The sequence below is a fragment of the Diadema antillarum genome, unplaced genomic scaffold (genome assembly GCF_040938485.1).
Source record: "Diadema antillarum isolate AM-2024a unplaced genomic scaffold, OU_Dant_1.0 seq00000460_RagTag, whole genome shotgun sequence".
In the NCBI taxonomy this organism is placed as follows: Eukaryota; Metazoa; Echinodermata; class Echinoidea; order Diadematoida; family Diadematidae; genus Diadema; species Diadema antillarum.
In genome coordinates this window covers 1,317,217-1,342,184 of record NW_027271431.1, presented here as the reverse complement: position 1 = coordinate 1,342,184, position 24,968 = coordinate 1,317,217, and the positions used below count along the sequence as shown (strand labels likewise).

At 37.4% G+C, this 24,968-nt stretch overlaps 1 protein-coding gene across 1 annotated transcript; it reads left to right on the top strand.

The window, feature by feature from the left end:
* The first annotated feature begins 424 nt into the window (after positions 1 to 424).
* LOC139733068 (uncharacterized) lies at positions 425 to 17,394 on the top strand. The gene is made up of 6 exons (XM_071643909.1): positions 425 to 670; positions 4,033 to 4,209; positions 6,661 to 6,840; positions 7,772 to 7,957; positions 14,463 to 14,537; positions 17,068 to 17,394. Exons 1-6 carry the CDS (start codon positions 425 to 427, stop codon positions 17,392 to 17,394), a joined length of 1,191 nt encoding a protein of 396 aa, XP_071500010.1.
* The last annotated feature ends 7,574 nt before the right edge of the window (positions 17,395 to 24,968 follow it).

Here is a 24,968-nt window from a genome sequence, read left to right as displayed (position 1 = left end):
ATTGTACGTATATTTCATTCATTAATACAATCAAACAATCTGGTTTAAAAAAAATTACTGCCTTGGCAACCGAGAGACTAAATTGCGGAGTAGAAATACAAATTTACAAGTTATCGAAGACTGGGAAGATAGCAACAAGAAAGAAACTTGTCAAAGTCTTCAATCGACTTTTGAACCGCAAACACTCGTCTCCATGGCCTAGACACGTCAATGACAGTGTCATAGCTGTAACCTTATACACTGTAGTCAGTTAAGATGCTGTCATTCGAAAGTTGAATAAAATCCGAGATAATCTCAATGTCGATGTTGTAGGGCCTATTACCCGGGCCAATGTTCTAGCTCAAAAATTTAACTGAAAGCAGTAATGATGTAGAATTATATAGATATATTTTTCCTCCAACAGGACACAGGAATTTCAAACAGCATGAACAGCGAAATTGACATTAAACTGCGCAGAGATTGGGTCTGGACCGATAGTTGTCAAATTGGAAACAGCGTGGACAACCTAGATTCTTTCACAGTCATGAACTACAACATTCTAGCCGACTGCCATGTGAAGGAAGATTGGTATCCATACTGTCCGAGGGATTGCTTCAAGATGGCCGACAGGCATCGCCAGCTTATGGCAGAAATCCGTTACCATAAACCTGATGTCATTTGCTTTCAAGAGGTATGGATGCGCCAGAGATGGTAAAGTTTAATACCCGGTTATAACTAGAAAACCAACTCGGGTCTGGTTGTGTATTTTCTGGCCTGAAGAGTTAACAATTTTAATGAATTGACAACCTGGCGAGATATTTCTTCTTATCAAGTCGACATGTAAAGATATTTGACTTATCATTATATTCAACCTTTGTTAGTCGACAAAGCGAGATGAGTTATCTTACAGGGTTAATGTTCTTCCAAAAATATTATGTCGTTTTGTTGAAATAGACCACAATATCTTGCGAGTTGACTTCATGAAGGAAAAAAAAAATCATGTCGTCATAAATGACGAAAAAAATCTTATCAGTAATCTATTTCCCCCACAAAGTTTTATGTAAATATGGTGACATGCTTGTAATTGACAAGTCGACTTCACGAATAAAGTTCATTTCGCCATGGTGACATGGATATCTTACCAAATCAACTTCCAAAGAAGGATTATGTCGTCATGGCGACAAAATATCTTACCATGTCGACTTCCCCAACATGTCATGGCGAGATGTAAAATGTCCACTCTGTTGACACGATGCCTTGTCAAAAGGCTAATGGAAGACCATCAGCAGTACGATAATGCAGTTTAAAGGGACTGTACAGTACTGGTTGAGGTGGGGATTTATGTTTTGAACATTCCTAAGTGAGATAATGAGAAACCTCTTATGAAATATGAAGGAGCATTTTAAGAAGGATTCAACGTTTATTTGATGAAATTGGTTTTCAAATGGCTGAGATATCCAAAAAGTGATAATCATAAAATGCGACAGGCCACGCCTTTTATTAGGATCTCTTTGTTTCACCTTGTTTTGGGATTTCCGATTTTCATCAAATAAACTTTTGATACCTCTTAGAATTGCATGCTCTTTGACATCTCATAGAGTGGTTTCTGAATATCTCGCAAAACGTTAAAAAAACCAAATCCTCACCTCGACCAGAACTGTCACACCCTTTAATATCAGCGATCCAGCCGTCTTGTCTCGTACGGGTGGAAATGAAATCAAGCAAACGAACAATATGGATATATATCAAATTGACTTGACAAGGTGACATATCTCGCAATGTTGTCAAGAAGAATGACACTAAAGAATTAATCACAAATACATGCATAATTATGTCTGAAACTCTGAATGTAGGGTATGCAACAACAAATCACTGACGTTTGAAGGAAATCGACCAATCCTTTGAAAAAAAAATCATAATATGAATTCTTGAAGTGTTGATGCAGTCATGGTTGCACGAGAAGACCAGGACGCTTTGTAACGTTTTCAAGATATAAAGAAAGAGGAAATTCAAAATATTTTCACTTTTCTAGCACAATAAAAAGGTACTGACTTACCTCATCCAGCAAGCAGGGAGGAGAATATCGAACTATAATTATTGTGTCAGTTTCATTCGAGAGAATGTGTACTTTCTATGAAGAATGAATTTTGTTGAATTTTCTATATATTCTCTTTACATCGTCTTCCATTTTTGTGACGCAAGGAACTTTAGTACATTGTATACTATAGTCTGTTCACCCAGCGATGACTGTACTGAAACTTACAACTTTTCAAAGGATCGTACGAGTTTCCTGAACATTGCTGATGTATTCGACTAATTTTGCTGCATTCACTCGATGTACACTTATTTGGGTTTCATAATTCCTTCAATGCTTCCGTATGAACCTTTGAAGAAGGGTGATGATTACAAAATTGCTCATTATACACTTGAATAGAAAATCACCGAATTTCTGCCAAACCTGAACAATAAAATGGTAAAATTGAAATGGTCGAATGACAATGTTCTTAAGTTGTTTTTTTTTTCATTGACAGTAAAATTGGAAAGCTCATTAAAATCCCCATCTCAGTGTAAGTTTGTTTGTTCTATTTTTTTTTGGAGGGGGGGGGGGGGAGGGAGGGTATTTTTCATAATATTTTACAAAGTAACGATTCTTTTTTATTCAATTCTAAATCACAGATTTAACTCCCACACTCCTCGGTTTTATCTGTCACGTGATGTTCTTTATTTCGAAGGTTCGCTAATCCAAAAATGAAATAACATTCGTTATTTCGAAGGTTTGTTAGTCCGTTAAAAATGAAATAACATTCGTTGTTTCGAAGGTTCGTTAAACCAAAAATGAAATAACATTCGTTATTTCGAAAGTTTGTTAATCCAAAAATGAAATAACATTCGTTGTTTCGAAGGTTCGTTAATCCCAAAATGAAATAACATGCGTTATTTCGAAGGTTCGTTAATCCAAAAATGAAATAAAATTCGTTGTTTCGAAGGTTCTTTGAACCAAAAATGAAATAACATTCGTTATTTCGAAGGTTCGTTAATCCAAAAATGAAATAACATTCGTTATTTCGAAGGTGCTTATTTCCGTGGAAGACACAAATTTCCCATACCTATAAAGAAGTTTGTTAACCTAAAATAAAAAGGGGTTCGTTAATCCGAACATTAACGTGGCTTTCTTTCGACGGTTCGTTGCTGTATTCCCAATATTCATCAACCCAAATTATAAGGTAAATTTAACCGAAAATGCAATACGGTTCGTTAATCCGAAAATGAAATGAGTTTTGTAAATCCCCAAAATATAATGAGGTTCATTATTCCTAAACTTGAATAGTTTGTGGTGAAGAATGGCTCATGCTAATGATGATGTAGAAGAAGATGAAGGGTTGCATATACGGAGGAGAAAAATACTTCACTTTTTGGCACCAAGAACAATATGACAAATTAAGGTTGCCTTCTATTTCGTCAGTAAGTATATGTATATCATGTGTGTTTGTTTGTTTGTGTGTGTGTCTGTGTATGTGTTTCATTCAATTTTCATTGCGTAACATCCTACCATTTTTCTGTAACTTGTACAACAACACGGCATTTTGTCACTACCCCACTAAATCAAGTTTATTTCATTCCTTGAATTACGAACTTTATTTCATTTTTGGATAAACGAACCTTAGGAATAACGAACACCTGATTTTTGGATTAACGAGCCTTCGGAAAAGAGAATCTTCGGAATAACGAGCCTCCATGATATGTCCACTTATTTGTGCATTATCCTGTGTACACCTTTCTTATAGGACTGCACGATTGCTCAATTCAGTCAAAGACAAAAAACAGTCTAGGTAATCAAAATCTTTAACCACAAGCATTGCGTTTCCTCTCTTAAATAATCTATGTGGTGTTTTTTTTTTTTGGGGGGGGGGGGGATGGGGTGGAAGATTGGGTTGTCAGAATGAAGAAAGAATTGTTTGAACTGTGATTTAGATTATAGGCTGTTGACATTGTATGCACGAGTTTTGTTCTTTTATTCCACGTATTATTAAGAAGGTTGAAACTTCTGTACAGGTGGGGATCGATTACTTTAATGGACGACTTAATCCAGCAATGGCCACCCTAGGCTACCTTGGCTCCTTCTTTTGTAAAGTGAAGGGCGTTCAGGAAGGGGAGGCCACCTTCTACCAGAGGGAGCGATTTCACAAGGTGGAAGAGCGTTTCGTGCTATTTTATGAGCTGGTAAAGCAGGTGCGTAAACCTTGAATTGGTGATGTACTGCATGGAAATTGTGCAGATATATTTAAGTGTATATAGGCATTTCGTCTGTAAGTGTATAGGCAAACAAATGGGAAAAATATCTCTGTCAAACATTGGTTTACTAAATAATGCCGTTTTCTCCGGGAAAATTACGTCTAATCAGAAAAAGTTTGCTTCCGGTCACATACATAGAAAGTGTGTATATAAGGAATGGAATGTCGATTATAGCAGGATAAATAAATATCTTCTTAAAGCCCCCCCCCCCCTTTTTTCACCAAATTCTATGTAACGATAGCATGACACATCGGCTCATGAGTCTCTCGGAGCTAAAACTTTGAAAAAGATACACAAACAACACCATAAACCTACAGTTTTAAGTTTCCTTTCGCCTTTTTAGCTCACCTGAGCCAAAGGCTCAAGTGAGCTATTGCGATCGCCCTTCGTCCGGCGTCCGTCGTGCGTCGTGCGTCGTGCGTCGTGCGTCGTGCGTCGTCCGTCGTCCGTCGTGCGTCGTCCGTCGTCCGTCGTGCGTCGTGCGTAAACTTTTTACATTTTCATCTTCTTCTTGAAAACCCCAAGACCGATCTTCATCAAACTTGGCAGGTAGCATCCCTAGGGGGTTAGGAACTCAATTTGTTAAAATGGGCACCATGCCCCACCCAGGGGGCCCCCAGGGGGCCCCAAACCCCCCAAAATTAAGGAATCTGTAAAAATCTTCTTCTCTAGAACCAGAAGTGATAGAGCTAAGTTAATACTATGAGTTAGTACATTGATGACTGTAGTTTCAAGTTTGTTCATGGCAGAATCAGGGGTGCCCCCCTTGGGACCCAGGGGAGGGGGGTGGGGAAGGGTTCTAATGGGGCCTAAATTGTACATTTTCATCTTCTTCTTGAGAACCCCATGACCCATTTTCACCAAACTTGGCAGGTAGCATCCCTAGGGGGTTAGGAACTCAATTTGTTAAAATGGGCACCATGCCCCACCTAGGGGGCCCCCAGGGGGCCCAAACCCCCCAAAATTAAGGAATCCGCAAAAATCTTCTTCTCTAGAACCAGAAGTGATAGAGCTAAGTTAATACTATGAGTTAGTACATTGATGACTGTAGTTTCAAGTTTGTTCATGGCAGAATCAGGGGTGCCCCCCTTGGGACCCAGGGGAGGGGGTGAGGAGGGGTCCTAATGGGGCCTAAATTGTACATTTTTATCTTCTTCTTGAAAACCCCATGACCCATTTTCACCAAACTTGGCAGGTAGCATCCCTAGGGGGTTAGGATCTCAATTTGTTAAAATGGGCACCATGCCCAACCCAGGGGGCCCCCAGGGGTCCCAAACCCCCCAAATGAAGGAATCTTTATAAATCTTCTCTAGAATCAGAAGTTATAGAGCTGAGATAATATTATGAGTGAGTACATTAATGACTGTAGTTTCAAGTTTGTTCATAGGAGATCCAGGGGTGCCCCTCTTGGGTAGGGGGGGGGGGGTGGTTGGAAGGGTCCAAATGGGGGCCTGAATTGTACATTTTCATCTTCTTCCTGAAAACCTCATGATGGATTTTTGTCAAACTTGGCAGGTAGCATCCCCAGGGGGTCAGGATCTCAATTTATCAAAATGGGCACCATGCCCCACCCAGAGGGCCCCAGGGGCCCCAATCCCCCCAAATTAAGGAATCTTAAAAAAATTGGGCCCTTATTGTACATTTTCATCTTCTACTTGAGAATGCCTGGTCAAATTTTAATTTAGATTAGTGACTGCGTGAAAGGTGAACTTGCGATACTCAGGTGAGCGCTAGACCCGCGGGTCTCTTGTTTGAATACAGTATACTCCTTGTGGTGTTGTGTCTCCTAAAAGGTGAGAGGTGATTGTGTTCAAGCTATCAAAAATAATGGTCCTCACATACGTATTTAGAGGAAGAGGGGTTGGGGTAACGACCATCACTCTGCTGGGCATGTCAAAGTGGATTCTGTAAGCATGTTGGATTTCAGCCATGACATCATCATTAATTTACCATGCATGACAAATGTTGTTTCATAGAAGCCACGCTATCTGTGAACGTTTCCCTTATGCCAATTGCGACAATGCAGTGCCTTTTTGTGCACAAAGTTTGCTATTTTATAGTCATAAGTATAAACAGTGACGAATATTTTCAAGAATCATAAGAAAATGCACCTTTGGGTTTCTACGTGACACTATAAGGTTGAAAAATAGGCTTCAATATAGGCTTCACTTTTGTCTGTAGGAAAAATGTTGTGCAATAATTAAATTATTTGGATTATATACGTAGATTGCTACCTCAGATGCAAGCTTCTTTGAAAGGCGAGAGTATCATGCTTCAACATTTTTTAAGCAAGTCATATACCGTTGCCAACTAAGAGGGCGGAACAAAGTTGGATTGCAATTAGCAGCATAACCAAAAATAGATTATCCTGCTGGTTTTTGATCCAAGGAATGTCAAAAGGCGAACCTGTCCCAATCTTTGCAAGAAAGAGTGCTTGCCTACACTGATCGTGAGCATCTGGTGATTCTTACCAAGCTTCAAGATGCATGCACCAAACGGATCGTCTCAATTGGGAATACGCATCTCTTGTTTGATGACTTCAAGAACATGGACATCATTTCTTTACAGGTGTAATATAGGAGGCTATTTTCCTTCACTATTTCTTTTGACTGAATACTGTAAGGGTCTTTTTTTTGGGGGGGGGGATGGGTGGGTTCTGTATTGTGGGGAGTGAATGATGCAGCTAGGAGTACATTTCTTTTTTCTGTAACTCTCCATTAAGGAGTAATCGCTAATAAATGCATTATATAGAGTTATAACATTTTCAGATGTTAAAAAAATCCGAGCTATCCGCATAATACTGTTTTTAAACCGACTGCCTAAATTATCAGAGTGAAATGTGATTTGCAAGGAGTTTGTATTCCATTCTGTGATTACTTTTTGTTTCTTTTTGCTTTCACTTTTTTTTGGCGTGTGATAAGAAGCATCTAGACAAATTTGTATTATGTTTTAAGAGGTAAAGCCTCAGAAAAAATGTGAAGAACACAAGTTAGCTTTATTCTTATAATCTTAATGCTTACAAAGTATGCCAGATTCCTGGGATATACTGTCACTGAATGTGGTACTCAATCGTTATGTGACAGGTGAGACGATTGTGAGGATTATTATTTCAAACTTAAGTGTTAATAGACAAGGCTAAATATGTCACCTTTCATCCATTCAACCTACGAAGTGAAATTACTTACAAATTATAGAATTTGTAAATTTACAATTTGTAAACTTACAAATTATAGAATTTGTCAAACTGGGAACGTTAAAGTGCTTAAGAAATAGAGCAGAGGTATAAACATAATGTATAGAAAGCCATACATTAGAGTGAGTCAAAAATTTTGACCAGAGTAATAACGGATTTGACTTTGGGCATTTAACTGTAATGCTGAGTTAATAGTTGGTAATTTTCCATTCTGAAAAAGAAAGTCAAAGCGTAGACAAAGTTCAAGGACAGATTGCGAGGAATAGTACTAATAGCTATCATATTGCTATCTTTGTCAACGTGCAGGCTGGTCTTGCCATCAACGCTCTTATTGAGTTCGCTGGAGGTATCTACCAGCCTCATATCCTGTGTGGTGACTTCAACCAGGAGCCAAATATGACCGGATATCAACTGTTGCATGATGGGAAACTAAACGTCGATGGAGAAAAGCTCGTTAGGGAATACACGACTGAGAATGATGAACTAAACGAGGTATATAAAGTGTAAAGAGATTGAGAAAGAGAAGAGAGAGAGAGAGAGAGAGAGAGAGAGAGAGCAGAATGATTTACATATTGGTTTTAAAGATCACTTGCATTGTCCTCGAATTGGACTTGCATTTTTTCAAACTGTGTCAAAGACAAGATTCACATTCAATAAATGATTTTACACTTATCACCTCAGCAGAAGGTTATTTTAGAAACGATAAAGCTTCAGCTGCCTGTGGGTACAATTGTGTTCGTAAACCAAACATATGGCTATCTTTTGATACTTTAAACTCATTTGGAACTTTTTATCACTATTTTGGAAATTGTCAGGATGAACGAAAGCAGCGTCTATGAATGACGATGTGATCATTGGTTTTCTCAAAATGCCAACATGGAATAGACATAGACACGCACGCACGCACACACAGACACAACACACAGACACACACACACACACACGTGTATATATAATGTATTACATGAATTTCATGAACAAAGTGTATAGTGGTTTGTTTTTTGTTCCGACAGCTTTTTATTAAAGGACAAATCCACCTTGATAGACATGTGGATTGAGTGAATGCAGCAATATTAGTAGAACACATCAGTGAGAGTTTGAGGAAAATCGGACAATCTGTTCAAAAGTTATGAATTTTTGACGTTTCTGCTTAGTCACTGCTGGATGAGAAGACTACTAAAGTTTGTGATGTCACATGTGTAGAACGATATACAGAAACCATAAAGAAAATTCAACATATTTTCACTTTTATCGCATAATAAAAAAAAAAACACTTGGCATGCCTCTTTCTGAAGGTAGGGGAATAAGTGGCAAATCGAGGAAATGTACACTCTTAAAAAAAAAGACATTTTGTAAATTTCTCTCTACATTTTCCTAACGGTCGTATCTGTGCCCTTGGGAAACTAATCTTTCATCCAATTACCTGTTGATAAGAAAACCCGATAGGCCTATATTTGGATATGACTAAAACATAGGACTTAGCGTGTGTGTAGGTTTTTATATTTTTCTTCTTCATAGCATTTTTTAATGTCCTATTACAATTTTGAAACCAATGATAAAACACTCATTTTCGAGCAAATTCGGATTTGAATTTTGATGTAATTATATAATAGTTTAAAAATACATAATAATATAATGTATGAATATGATATGATGTATAGCAAAGTATAATTTGCACCGTCTGACAAAATTAAAATTCGTGCTTTTTTATTAATAAAAATTCCACTGAACTACTTTCTTTGACACATCCCCCTAAGGCTGGAAATTGAAAATTATATTACACATGCATTATGTATAGTAGATTTGGTAAGTCCACGGGCTTTAAACTGATATTAAGCCATTCTTAGTTTTGCAGTCAACAAGCACTCATTAAAATAAAAACAAACACCCAAGATAGCATCTTTGTTTGGGCTTCTCGTTTTCAAGCGTGCATCGGGTGATCAAAGCAAATTATTTTGTTTGCTTTGTTGTTGCTTTTAATGGCATAATGGTGTTTGTGCTCGTATGTACCTGAAGCAAACTGGCATTTTCAATGTTTAGAGAACAATCTACCGCAATAGACTGATTAGTAATTAGTTCCAAACGAAATGATTCTAATTAATTTCTAACAACAAATTACTGTAATATGGTATCAGATAATGAATTAAATCATGTGAATCCTTCTTTCTAATCCAACGATGATTTAGTACAATGCCCGTTCATCGATCAAAGCTTCAATCCCCATGTCTATACATTTTCTGGGGACTTGTCAAGTTGAGTGTGTGGGAAAGGACAAAGGTGTATGAGCAAAATAATAGGCCAAATGGTTCATTAAGCTAATCATGGTTTTAGACCAGTATTTGTCTAATCTATCATTAAAACTATGGTTGCTGAGTTGACATATTCAGGAAAACTATTCCATAAATCGACAGCTTTATACTGCTGAAAAAAGAATTTCCTAACTTCACTTCAAGCCGAGAATACTGTTTGTCTAGTTTCATATTAGTCCGGGTGCCAAAGTCAAATTTTGGGCCTAACCTTGTTTTACCGTCCACCCAATGTTTTTCGATGGTTTCACCCTATTTCGAGGGAGCTGAATCCGAATCTGGATGATGAAACTCTTGCATCCTTGAGGTTTTTGGCCGCCATCTTCAATATCTCAAAAATCTCAACAATGCAAGACTTGTATCAACCTGATTCGGATTCAGCACCCTCGAAAAAGGGAAAACCATCAATTCATTTCCAATTCATTCAAATTTTATAAGGAAATACCTATTTCAAAATTTAGATTTCGACGGCCATTTTGGATATCTCAAAAACTCACGGAGTTGCTTAATCCAGATTCGGATTCAGCACCTCCGAAAAAGGTTGAGACCTTCAAATTTTCCAATTTTTCACCGTTGCAAAGGAAATGGGAATTTCAGTTTTTTGGTGGCCATCATGAGTATCTTAATCCTCAAGAATGTAAAAGTTGCATCATCCAGATTCGCACTCAGCTCACTCATAATACCGTACGATTTTATTTTTGTGTCCAATTTTACACCATTTACATCATTTTATTTTTACTTGTATTGAATATCGTTAACTGTGTAATTTCTTTACGATCTGATCATTTTACTTTTTATATATCACACTATCATTGTTAACATTTATTTTAAAGTAACTGCAGAAAAGCTTCTTCGAAGAAAGCAAACAAACTCGTTTTTCAATGGCAGCACAATGTACGCAGAGTTTGTTGTACCATGGCGCTACAACAGCTCCCTGGTCGTACATAGTATGCCAACTGTATTATGAAGAAATCACATAGCTTAGCACAATAACCAGTTTATAGGCCTACGTGTGCATTGTTGATCTTACAGCACCTCCCTGGTTGATCCATAGAGCTACCACGCAGTTCTTTTGTTGATCGATCGCCAGTAGAAACAGATATCGCATGGACACAATACACACACAATTCAAGTACCATACAGAGGTCGCGGAAGGTTGATTGACAATAATAAATATCATCAGCCGAAGCCTCTGATATTCGTTGTGTTGCGTTGGGTTTTTGTTGTGTGTGTGTGTGTCCGTCCCTCCCCTCCCCATACATGGCCCCTGTGTACACACTCATACTCGTGTACGCTGTAGATAGTAAGGCCCGAATTCACGAAGGTGGTACAATAAAAACCATGGTTTAAAGGGCTCACACGGGTAAATTTTCCCATATAGATGTGCGTTAAAATTCAAAATTAGAAAAAAAAAATCTGTAAAATAGCTGGGAGAAATTAGGTATTTCATCTTCACTAACCTGGATAAGTGAAATATACCCTTTCATCCATCAAATTTTCAAGGCGGGTTCTTCAGTTCAAACTCTGTACGAGTTCTTTTCACCAAAAAAAAAAAAAAAAATCGCCTATTTTCTGTACATGCACCCAATATAGTCCCTTCAAATTCCATGAGAAAAGGTTTCATCTTTCAACCAAAATGCAGTTTGTCGAGGAATTCATACTTAATATCTGCAGCTATTCAGTTTTTTGCCAAACTGCATTTCTGATCTTTAATTGTTCTTTTTTTTCATTTATCTTGGTATCTTTGGTACGATTTTGTGAAGCGGTCAGGGACATTCCATTTCATATACAGGTGTGAGCCCTTAACCATGGACAATTTGTATGGAGCGCTAAGTGTCGCATGGACTATTTCGTTACGAAATCAGTCATTTCGTTAACAAAATGAACCAAACAAATAATGAACATTTCGTCGACGAAATGGTCATTTTGTCGACGAAATGATTGATTTCGTAACGAAATAGGCCATGCGACACTTGGCGCTCCATACAAAGTGTCCATGGTTTAAACCATGGTTCCACTTGTGTCACCTTAACGAATTCGGGTCAAAGAGAGGAAATAAATACAGCTCAGAAACTGCGAAAAAAGACTCTATATAAGGCCTACACTATGCTATTTCTACTGGCACGGGTCATGTGAAACCCCATTGACTTGTTCTAGTCCGGCATACGCAAATATAAGACTCGCATTCAACGCCTGAAATGGAGCCATGATTTGCAAGTAAAGCCAGGCTGACACTTGCACGACTTTTGGCCACGATTTTGTCGTGGCAAGTCGTGACCAAAATTTTGAACAATTCAAAATTCTCGTCCCGACATGGCACGCAGGTCACGACGGGTCTACGCACACTTTACGCCAGTTTACGACTAGTTTGCGCACTGGCACGACTCGAGTCGTGCCAATGCGTGCCACAGAATCGTGCAAGTGTCAGCCTGGCTTAAAGATACCAACATTGCAGTTATTCATTCCTTTGGGCGTTCACTATAGCCTTCAATTACACGTCATTGATTATTTCTCCATTAACGTACTTTTTAATAGTTGTGACTTGGATAACAATAGGGCCTACTCAATGTGCGATATGTTATTGATGTATTAAGTTGTGACATCATTAAAGGGACATTCCAGACGATTTTCAAAACTTCACATCATGAAGTACATAAATCGACAGCTCCATGTATTGATTTGTGGAATTTACTGTGGTCTTTGAGTAGAAAAATCAATACTCTGAAAAATCTTAAACAAATAACATTGAACAGTGTTGATGACATAGGAGCCTCACATTACAATACTGCTTGCTTGACAAGCTCACCTGTGTATGATGCATGCATTCCTTCTTCTTTTGTTCTGTTTCCTTGAATCCGAACTCATACATTCTTATGGTGAGGCTGCCATGTCATCATCCTTGTTCATTGCAATTTGTTATAAATTTTGAAAACATTTTTATTCCACATCCCAGTCACTATAAATTCTGAAACTCAGAATTCAGTATTGATGTTTTATCGTTGTTTAAATATGAAAATATGAAAATCATCCGGAGGTCTCCTTTAAGTAACAGTAGTAATGGAGGTCAGAAAAAATAACAAATCCTTGCATCAAACATATGGGAATACATAATGTGTCATGCTCATGAGCTAGGTAATTTTAAAGAAAAAAAAATAATCAGTCGGTTTCGTTCCTTCCACTGAATAGCTTTTCAAACCAATGTTATGATGTTCTATAAGACTATAAAAACAATTTCGCTGCAGACTATGATGAAAGAATTAGTTGTGGTATTAAAACATAATCAGACAACCCGTTCAAAAAAAATGATTGTTTTTTGTTGATTCCTTTGTTCTGCCCTTTCTAGATGAAAACCCTGCAATGTCACAGTGGTAGTACGATGTTATAAAAAAACGTAAAAAGAATTGCACAAAATATATCTTTTTCAAAGTGGACCGTATGAATCAAGGACAAAATATATACCCCCTCCCTAAAAATAAAAATCATTTGACCTACTGTAGCTGTTCCTCAGAGATGAAAATGATGTGCGTGCTTTCGTCTGTGTACAATGAAGAGCAGTACTTGCGTGACGTCACCCCAGGGCCTACCAATCTCATGACCTATCGCTTCATTCTTTTTTTTTAAGAGGCATTCCAGACGATTTTCATAATCTCACATCATGTAGTACATAAATCGACAGCTCCATGTATAGATTTGAGGAATTTATTGTGGTCCTTAAGCAGAGAAACAATACTCTGAAAAATTTTAAACAAATTACACTGAACAGTCTTGATGACATAGGAGCCTCATGCATTTCAGAAATGTAGCAGTGTAATTCCATTACAATACCACCTGTTTAACAAGTTCACCTGTGTAGAATGTATGCATGCCATCTTCTTTTGTTCTGCTTCCTTGAGCCCCAACTCATGTATTCTTATGGTGAGGCTGCCATGTCATCATCCTTGTTTATTGCAATTGTTGTAAATTTTGAAAACATTCTAATTCCTCAACCCAATTACTATAAATTCTGAAACTCTGTACTCGGTATAACAAATTCATAGTTGTTCATATGTAATCATCCGGAGCTCTCCTTTAACCCTAATCAGGCCGGGCTTTTTTGGCTATGCTAAAACCGGAGGGGGCGGATTCCGATGATCTATAAGTTATCTTTAAAGGGTGTGTACAGTTCTGGTCGAGGTGAGGATTTAGCGAGATATTCAGAAACCACTCTATGAGAATGATGTCAAAGAGCATGCAATTCTAAGAGGTATCAAACGTTTATTTGATGAAAATCGGTTTTGAAATAGATGAGATATCCAAAAACAAGGTGAAACAAAGAGATCCTAATAAAGTTATGGCCTGTCGCCTTTTATTATTATCACTTTTTTATATCTCAGCCATTTCAAAACCAATTTTCATCAAATAAACATTGAATCCTTCTTAAAATTACATGCTCTTTCATATTTCATATGAGGTTTCTCATTATCTCACTTAGAAATGTTCAAAACATGAATCCCTTACCTCAACCAGTACTGTACAGTTTATCTGAAACGATTAATTGGTTTTGACTGCTTATAGTACATTCTAAGGCCGTTCTCTTATTCGTTTCTTTAGATGCAATGGCACAAATTTCTTACAGCGAATGCATACAAAGTTAACTGTAGGGGAGTTTGACGTGACCTGAACTCTGCACTCCCGTTTGTCTGTTTTCCCAGAGCCTTCTTGATGTCTTGCCGTGGTGTTTCCAGCATCCTTCAACCAGCCTTCAAAGTGCCTACAAGGCAGTCTTGGTGAGATTACATAAATATCATGCATAGCAGAAGTCGGTAACACAAATCAGTTAATGAGGGAATATATGTAATTATGATTATTCATTCTGTTGAATATCTATGTGATATGAGTGATATTTTTTCTTCTTGATTTTTTTCCTTTGTTTTCTTCTTTTTCTTCTTTTTGTTTGATACAAAAGCCGAAGCGCCCCCCACCCTACGTATAGGCCTACACCTTCACACATACAAAAAGAAACAGCTCAGTCATTGCAGAGTATATATTTACACTTTGAAATAATATCTCTAATGGCCCCCTCTCTTTCATTCTCTAAATTTCTAATATCAAGTAATGTTAGATATTGCTGATGGCTATAGACCCACCTCGTATGTATTCCTCATCATCTGTAGACTCACCCGCACGCATGCAGACATGATAGGAATAATGTGAACTTGTCTCTTGTAGCATAATGTAAATCTACATCATACAAATGTATGTGAATGAAATGACGTTAGTTTGATGCGGACGTTTCTCCCAGGTCTTGCTATAACGTAAATCAAACCACTGACCTTCATCAGTTTCTACCAAGAGAACGATATTACAATCGTAGTCTAAATGACACTTGTAAATGTGTCATAATAAGTGCAATACAGGTTGCATCGTACAGTACAATATCATCTATTCTGTTAAATATCTATGTGATATGAGTGATATACTTCTGAAATATTACCTTTGCAGAAATCAATAATACTTCAACGCATAAACATAATCTAATGTTACCTCTTATGATGTCTATCATGCTAAACAAATTGAAATTCCTAGTAGTGACTACGTTGCAAGTTACATCGAACGTACTTTATTATATTGCTCCTGGAATAGATAATAATCGTTGGGTTCTTATAGTCGTCCTGTATATCACAGGGATGTTCTATCATAAAGGGACTCATAATTTGTTGACTAAAGTGTTACAATGTGATGCGGGATCATCACTGCTGTTGTTTATCATACGATGGGAGTGCAGCAAACAATACTTAAATTTCGAAAGGTGTTAACAAATTATATTACTTTATTTTGCCTGCTCATAGTCAATTATAGAACATAGTATATCACAAATTTTTGGTTTTCATAGTCAATTAATGTGAACCATAACACCTATCTTCGTGATGCTGAGCATTACCCTTGTCTCCATTATATCAGACAGAACTCAATGATAATCAATAGAACAGATGCGGTCTAATGTGATGAAAGTAACGGTCCCCTAACTACAAACGTTTGTGTGTGTGTGTGTGTGTGTGTGTGTGTGTGTGTGTGTGTGTGTGTGTGTGTGTGTGTGTGTGTATGTGCAGGATATATCAGATAATCAGTGATCCCGTCCGATTTGCAATGTATTTTGTATCTAATAGGGATTTCTTTGTCATTGACAATGCTTTAGAACGAAAGCCATGGCGCATGCAGCGTTTGGCTTTTCATTATATAAAATTGTTTGTGGTTGGGGTCGTTATAGGTAGTCAGTTTTGGGGTCAGCTGAGTGTCATAGTACTGTATAGCTCAATGGTCTCGGCGAGTGCGAGGGAGTCGGTTTGCAAACTTCTATCTCTTTATACAGTGATGCTGATTCGTCCGGATTTTTTCCCTGTTTGAGAATTTTGGGTTGTTTGGCAATGGCGTTGCAGTATGTTAGGACGAATGGGTTTTTTTTTTCCAAGACGTCCGTTTTGTTTTGTGTTGTCTTGTTCTGTTCTGTTTTGTTTTTGTTTTTGGTCAAAAAGTTTAGGGCGAGGGATGGAGCGGGCTTGTAGATTTGTTTATTGATTTGTTGCGTCAATTGCGTCAAGTTACCAAAAATACACAACGTATAATGTATATGAGAGAAACGTATAGCTATGCTTTCGTGTTGAATTATTATAATGATTTGTGCAAAGCTAATATTTCCTTAGAATTATTACTCCTAGTCGTTAGTCGTTAACTTTCGGATTAACCCGATTTCGATTGATTAGTATAGTAAACGTAAATGTGGTACGCTCTGGTTTATTGTGCCAAGAATATATACATTTTCATAATTATTAACCATTTGAAATGCGTTTTTCTGTCAGTGGAACAAAGTCACCAAATCCCCGAAATCAAACTAAACTGTAAACATAAACATTGCTGTACCTGCTCATTTAGGATCACATAGACCTCCTTCAAGACCTAAATCATACTTTTTTTTTAAATTCCTGCATGAAAATGCCAAAAGTCATCATTTTTGTTTTTCATTTAGGATAGGAGGTGCGACTTTATACACTCATAAGCCCAACTGACTGCGCAGTATGATGTGAATTGAAGTGAAAGAAAGTGCATCATACTCCTTCCATTACTCGAATTTACACTTGTCGTATATAGTTGGTGTAAATAGATTCTGGGCGTGGCAATTAATGAGGCGCTGATTAACGAAAATATGCACTTAGACTACATTTACCTCTATTGATAGTTGTTTATCATGGTTGATGTGTTCGCGAAAGGAATACCATCCAAAAGATACCATCAATAATTTGTCGTATGATTTCTCCCCAGGGCCACGAGGTTTCCTTCTCGTGCTTTGAGGAGTATTCTGGGGCGGGATGGTCTCCTAAAAAGAACCATGAACCAGGGGAAAATGGGACAGGTGGGGGCAGCAGAGTGCGACCTCGGAAGATGTACACCAATGACCCAAGCGAGTACGGCTCCAGGCTGTACATTGCTACTCTGGACTACCAGTGGTTCAGCTCCAGCAGTCTACGATGCAACGCCGTCCTAGATATGGTGTGGGAAGAAGACCTGCTTCAGCTCTATGCTTGTCCAAACCAGTCTTTTCCCTCCGACCACCTGTCGCAGCTGACTAGATACGAGTTCATTGTATGAAATATCAGGTCCTGCGTGATGTGTTGATGTGTGCCTTTTCCTATATACCTGAAATCAACTACGTTTTCAAATTTGTGAATATATATGTATTTTCTCTTGCGTTATCATTGCGTTGTCAGGTAAGCTGCATGCAAGCTTTCAGGTTCTTAGGATCAATGCTTCGGTTATCAGGGAACTGCACATGAATTATTTCAACTATGAGACTGTCTAGCTGTGGTCTTTTTAGCTTAGTTTTGTCTTTGCCTTCGTATATGTGATATTAGTCTGGCGTCACACTGTCCCGAAATATACATAAGAGGGCCATACGATCTATATACAGTATGTTCCCCCCCCCCAAAAAAAAAAAAAAAAATACAATCAGATTTTCGCATTGATAACACCCAATATGATTAAACTGTCTAAATGCTGCTTCAGGGTCTTAAAATATAGCATCTTAGCTCTGTTTCGCAGAAAACCCCATTCCATTTGGTTGAGGGTCACAGAGAAATGTGGATTGTTGCAAAGCATGCCATTGATCTGATTCTTCCAAGTACCAGCATGCACTTGGATGCTTTTGGAACTGCATATCGATGTGTGAACACAATGGACAGAACTTGGAGGGGAGGAATTCCTTGCATGGTCTACAAAACTCCTCATTTGACCACTGAAGCAAATCGGATGGGATTTTCTGCAAGATGTGGGCAATGAGTTAGGCCTATAGTTTCATACCCTGAAATCGTATATTAATTGATTCACTATTTTTAACGTTATCATTGCGGAAGGTCCCGTTGTAATTTTTTTTTTGAAGGGGGTGGGGGGGGGGGGGGGACATACGGTTTATATATAAAGTTTTCAATTTCGTGCGAAAGTAGCCCCGAACTTCGTTAAAGGCTGATCAAAAGACATTGCAAGTGCGACCTCCACCGGCAGTTATGATGGCTTCGATATGCCATCACAAATAACCCGATGTTTATACGATCAGAGCCGAATTTGAACATGTCCTGTATCTTGTGCCCATCTTTGTTCAACTTCGGAACAATGTGACGCGTGCGTAAGTGTGGCGTCACACTGTCCAGTCGAAATTGACCCAAGATAGCCATTATACGAAATTGTTATTTTCAGTTTCGCTTGAAGTTGGCCCCGAACTTGGTTAGAAGCCAATCAGCAGCCGAAGCGAATACGCGTACCTACAGAAGGATACACAAAGACACGGCAACCGCACTAGAAGGGTACACGAATATTATGTGAATCTTCATCATCCTAAAATAAACCTCGGCAAGATAATATTTGGGTTATTTCTGGCAAATGTTTGGCTTGCCAAAGATTTTTCCTTAGCTCACGAAGTTACTGCATGATCCTGAAAAACTCCATCGGCGGTGATAAGATGGCTTAAGATGCTTTCACGAATAACCCGAAGTTTGTATCACGATCGGGGCCGAATTTAAACATTTCTTTCATCGCGTGTCCATCTTTGCTCATTTTCTGGACAGTGTGACTCCTATAAATTAAAAACCTCTTTTAGCATGTGACGATTTTGAATAAACATATATCTGGTCAGGGCATTAACGTATATATAAAGTATTTTATGCATGACATGTGTAAAGACGTGTGGTGAAGGTAAAATCCAGAAATGGAACCCTTATAAGCGCTCATGGAAATAAAATTGTTGCTTTTCAAAGTGTGAAATCTTCAACGCAGGTTAAATTGGAGATAGACATAATGATATCAGCGGGACAACAAGGTGACTATATAATAAATCCATTGCAGGTGTATTGAAACAGTAATTGTTTTGCTTTCTATTGTTCATTTAGAAAATAATTTCAGATGCTATAATAGTAATCAGCAAGGGAGGTTTTTGGCTTACCTGTACGACCTAACGAGTAAGTAATACCGATATTTCAATGATTTTTATGAAATGCATACGCATATATACTCGACACCTGCTTCTATTTAGGATTTTTTTTTTTTGCTATCGCATTCATATAAATCATTATGCAACTATTGTTTTAGTCACTGGACACAGCATACTGTAAGAGAGAGAGAGGGTGAGAGAGAGAGAGAAAAAAAAAATAGAGGTAGAGAGAGGGAGAGAGAGACAAAAAATAGACACACCCTATAGTTCAGTATATCTGACATTCCCTATTATTTTTGTTAATCTGAACCGAAGATAATAAAGATTATCTAGTGCAATTGCACATTAGATTTAAGTTGGGTTCAATGAATTGTCAAAATCAGACAAGCACATAATATAGTAGTAAATCTATTCGAAATTTCCCGTTTGAACATGAAATCAACAGTAAAAAAAATGTATAGCGTATTTCGCATGTAATAGGCCTATATAGACACGTATATATAAATTCTTTTTTAATCGGAATGATCCAACATGCCAAATTACTTTTGCCATAACGATCTCATTTTAAGCTTGATCTCATGGAACTTTTATACCTCTTCGACTGATTTCAGTCAATGTATTATATTCAGGGAGCACATGTGTCGTTTTTACATACATAATGCAGACCTATTGTCAATACGAGGGCTGCATGCAAATCAAACCCTCCGGTATTATTCATTGCATCACCGATATGTTTTGTTATACATTGTATTTGAATGTATTCATGCTGATTCTTGTAAGATGTCCGCAATTCAGCTGCAATGGATGTTATTCAATAAATACCTTTCAATTAACAAATTAATTAAAGGCGATGAAGAAACTGTATTGCTGTATATTGTAAAGGCAATGAAGAAACTTATTTTGTTGACAAGTAATGTTTATGTATATATATATGGCACCAACGATGAATATGAATGACATGTGTATGTATCTGCATGTGTAATGATAATGCAGAAACCAATAAATCAAATCAAATCAAAATCAAATCAAATAAATACATATGATTATTTCCGTGACATGGGAAAAACTATGGCGTATAGGGCATGCACAAGAAGACTTTAGTTAAGTTTGTCTCATTTGAATATGTTACGATGTTAATTATATGGCTTTTGTAACCAGTGAGCCCCCCGAATGTCTGGTCATATTCCTGTCGTGACACATGATGTACCATGAGGTACCCCGGGGTACCGTCACACCTCCCAAGCACTATGTTGAACGACGTCATCTCGGAAGATGCATATTCATAAGATACGATCATGGCCGACAAACTATCACGCTGCGATAATATCATCCAATACCAATAGGCCTATATCCCTGTCATGGATTTATTTAAAACCGTAGTATCAACAATGGTAATACTAGTAATGAAAATGATGATAAACATAACAATTTGATAATGATAATGATAAAGATGGTGATGATAATGATGATATAAATAATAATAATAATGAAAGTAATAATAATAATAATAATAATATTAATGATAATTATTATTCTGATAATGATGATAATGATGATGATGATAATAATGATAATAATAGTAATAATAATAATAATAATTGCTCCTTCATTTCTCAAAATATGTAATTACTTTGAAAATCAACTCAGAGTGCTCTTATTTTATAATCCATAACCTTGTCCACTGACTTATTTATTTCAGAATTTTCACGAGTGTCGTTGTTTGCCATATACCGCGGTGCAGCCGTCTGTGTGCGACACGTATGAGTTCACTAACTTGTGTAGTGTGTGTGCTGTAAGACTGCTGCTCTGATAGCATCATCGTTGCGAAAGGATCTTTCATAAAGAAAAAAAAAAATCTTTCATCAAACTTTTGGCAACCCAGAGTACCGTCGGCGACCATCCGAACCGTCGTATCTGTCAGCGGCGTGCGAGAACACGTTTTCGAGAAAAACGCGTTTGAAGTTTGGTGGTCCTTTGAAGTCTAGTGTAAAGAAATTTCTTGCTTTTATTCCCGATCTTTTTATATGAAAAGAAAGGCAAATTCCAGACGATTCGTATAATATATGTATTTAAAATCATGTATGAATAAAACTAATGCTACGTTCACAAAAAGAAAGGCCTCCGCACAGGAAGAGTCGAAAAACAGGTATACGACGGTTCGGAGATCGCACTCTCAGTACGCGCGGTCATCCGAACTGACGTATCGGGGTGATACGTCAGTTTGCTGAACGCGCGTACCGAAAGTGCGATCTCCGAACCGACGTATCCTATTCTTATAACACGCGCGTCTATGCGATATGCATGGTTACGTGGTATTTATCTGTAAAACGAGTGATTTCGTGCAGATTTTTGTGTGAATGCAACTATTCTGTGTCATAATTTCATAAGATGTAGTACAAATATGTCCAAGGTCTAGTTTTGGCATGCATGATGAAACACTGGTAGGGGAGGGGGAGATTCCTCTGCAGATTTTTTGTTTGTTTGTTTGTTTGTTTTTTTTTTTGACATGAATTACGCTTCAGGCATCAGACGAGAGTTCCTTTGATGTAAAAAACAAACAAACAAACAGACAAACAAACAATCAAAAAACCCACTCCATGTTTAGGACACATTATCTTTGATCAGTTTGTATCTAATTTGTATCACGCAAAAAGTGGTTATACATGTATTGTGAAAGAGGTGGGGCCTATGAAATTATTGCTTTTTCATTGCAGCCTGCCTCTTCTTTTTCCTCTCATTTCATCTTCTCACTGCTCTCCTCCACCTCTTCTCTTTCCCTTGCCACGCTTTAACCCTCTCTCCCACTCTCCAATACTGTAAACAAAAACCAAAATCACACATCCAAGCCTTGCTATTCTTTGTGATAATTCATGCCGCAATCATGACTGCAATGACCTAACTTTCATTCTTTCTAAGCTGCCATGATGAATACTGTACATTTTAACCCATGAATAAAGATTTTCTTTTATAGCTTACATGCATGGCAGACATAATTCATGATCATTCAGTTGGGTAAAACTCAATTATCAGCTTGCTCATCAGAAATAACATGCAAAAAATTTACTTAGCCACACGTCTGTCTCACATTATTGTTTTTTTTTATATAATTATACATGTATATACGTTCAGGACTCTGAAACAGATGCAAATTAATTTTCTACGCAGAAACATCCACACACACAAACATGGATTGTACTTGTTCACACAAATAATAAAAGGTGTATTGTCCTACAGACTTAAATGATATTCAAGTAGTACTATGAATATCATTTCACTTCCAATTATATATGCTGACATTTTAGTGTGCATAATATGATTTCCTCACGATATGAGGTCACAGTACATAGAAGAGAAAAACAAAACAAAACAAAGAAAGTGAGTCTTGAGACAAGGCTGCATTAAAATGCAGCAATATTTATTTCAAAATCAATCCATATATCCCATCCAAAAAGAAAAGAAAAGGAATGAACATGTCCTTAAATACAATGGTAAAATTTCATTAAAAATTTTTGAATTTACAGAATGATCAAGATGTCTGTGGTAAAATAGATATTGATTTAAATTCATTGATAATGAACATGTCCTTTAATACAATGGTTACATTTCCTCGAACATTTTTAAATGTACAAATCAAAATGTCTTTGGTTAAATAGATATTGATCTAAATCAATTGTTAAACCGACTTTAACATGAGAAAATTGTACACAATACAGTTTATACTGAAAAACATTCTGAAACATTCATCAGATGGAAATGGCTTAAAGCAGAAGGCCAACTTCCTCCTAATATTAGTGAATCTCTAATAACTCAGGTCTTAGGGCTAAAAAAAAAGTACATTGTATGATTTGAGTTGTTATTACAAAATGTGCACGTTTGTGATTGTACTTTCATTTCGATATAACGGTAATATCTACGCAACGGTCCTACAGAAATCAAATCACATTTGAAAGGAGGAATAAAGCTGTTACATGTACATCTTTCACAGGAAAAAATATGACAATTATTGTTAAAGAAATATCAAAGCTTATTATGATATCATAGAATATTTGATAGCTATAGAATAGACAAATCATAACATGGCAAATTGTGGTGGGGAGATAGTGCGGAGTGATAAATTATCAAAAATTTGAATACATAGACTAAATTGCTTTTGCATGCACAAACAACTGTAGGCACCACAGGCAAGCAATAATTAGTGAGAAGTTGGTCAGAGCTGACATTTTGCTGGGATGGATCTGATGGTGCTTCATTGTTCAATTCTGGTACAAAGTGTGTATTGGTATCTCTTGAATGCAGTCCATGTCCTTGGTGATGCCAACTGGAAATGAAGAAAACAAAAAGGAAAACAAGATACATATGGTGCATAAATATTACATTTGTTTTATCATATTATCAAAAGACTGAATTTATCATTTCTTTGAAAGGACAAGATGTCATCCAGCTTACAACTCATGGTGGATCCATGCGAGGACATATGGGGTGTAAGATGCCCTTATTGTTTTTGTTTTTTTGAACAAAATATCAACAGAGAAAACTGGAGGACGTGCGTGTGGTCCCCCCCCCCCCCCCCCCCCCCCCAGACACACACTTTACAGAATTCCTGGACCCACCACTGACAACTGCAAAAAAAAAAATAATGGTACATACTAGCCAGGATGCTACATTCTATGCTTGTGTATAGTTGATGTCATTCTTTTTATTTGTTATTATATGACAGCAATAGCATCATTTATTCCGGATTACTAATGGTTATTCCAACAAGATTGAGTCAGCAATATCTGGTTGGGTTTCCCGATTAGATTAAGTGCTTTACAAACACTCACCAGTGAGAAGTTGCAGGTCAGAGATGACATTCTGCGGGATGGATCTGACGGTGCTTCATTGTTCAATACTAGCATTGGTATCTCTTGAATGCAGTCCATGTCCTTGGTGATGCCAACTGGAAATGAAGAAACAAAAAGAAAAACAAATGCATATGGTGCACAAACATTTTATTTGTTTCCATCATATTTATTGAAAGATTGACTTTATAATTTCTTTTACTAAGATTAACCTTTTAATAGCACAATTTTCAGGTAGCCCTTTGTAAATGTCCACAAACAAGAATTTTTTTTTGCCCAGCAGAGATCGGACAGATTGGTGATCTGCATCAATGCAAAAGCAGTCAAACGGTACATGCATCCTCATTTGAAAATTGCTCATAGATTATCACTCAGCTTGGAAGGTCCAGGTACAAATGGCAGACAAGCTACATTCTCCAGTTGTGTGTTAGCCATTTGCTACAATATGACAAGAAGGATAACATGTCATCCAGATTGCAACCAGAAAAACTGGAGGACGTGCCTGTGGTCCCCCCCCCCCAACTTTCACAGAATTCCTGGACCCACCCCTGACAACACAAACACTGGTACATGGTAGCCAGGATGCTACATTCTTTGCTTGTGTGTAGTTTATGTCATCCTTTTTAATTGCTATTAAAGTGTATAAGACAGCAATAGCATCATTTAATCTTAATTACTGATGGATATTCCAACAAGATTAATGCAGCAATATCTGGCTGGGTTTCCCAACAAGATTAAGGCTTTACAAATACTCACCAGTGAGAAGTTGGTCAGAGCTGACATTGCTGTGTTGTTCAGTTCTGGTATTGGTATCTCGTGAATGCAGTCCATGTCCTTGGTGATGCCAACTGGAAATGGAGAAAACAAAAAGAAAAAGAAAATACACATGGTGCATAACTATT

Coding starts and splice junctions, on each gene's coding strand:
- LOC139733068 (XM_071643909.1), top strand. CDS start 425: ATGAACAGCGAAATTGACATTAAACTGCGCAGAGATTGGGTCTGGACC. Junction 6,841..7,771: donor TGGACATCATTTCTTTACAG/GTGTAATATAGG, acceptor GTCAACGTGCAG/GCTGGTCTTGCCATCAACGC. Junction 14,538..17,067: donor GTGCCTACAAGGCAGTCTTG/GTGAGATTACAT, acceptor ATTTCTCCCCAG/GGCCACGAGGTTTCCTTCTC.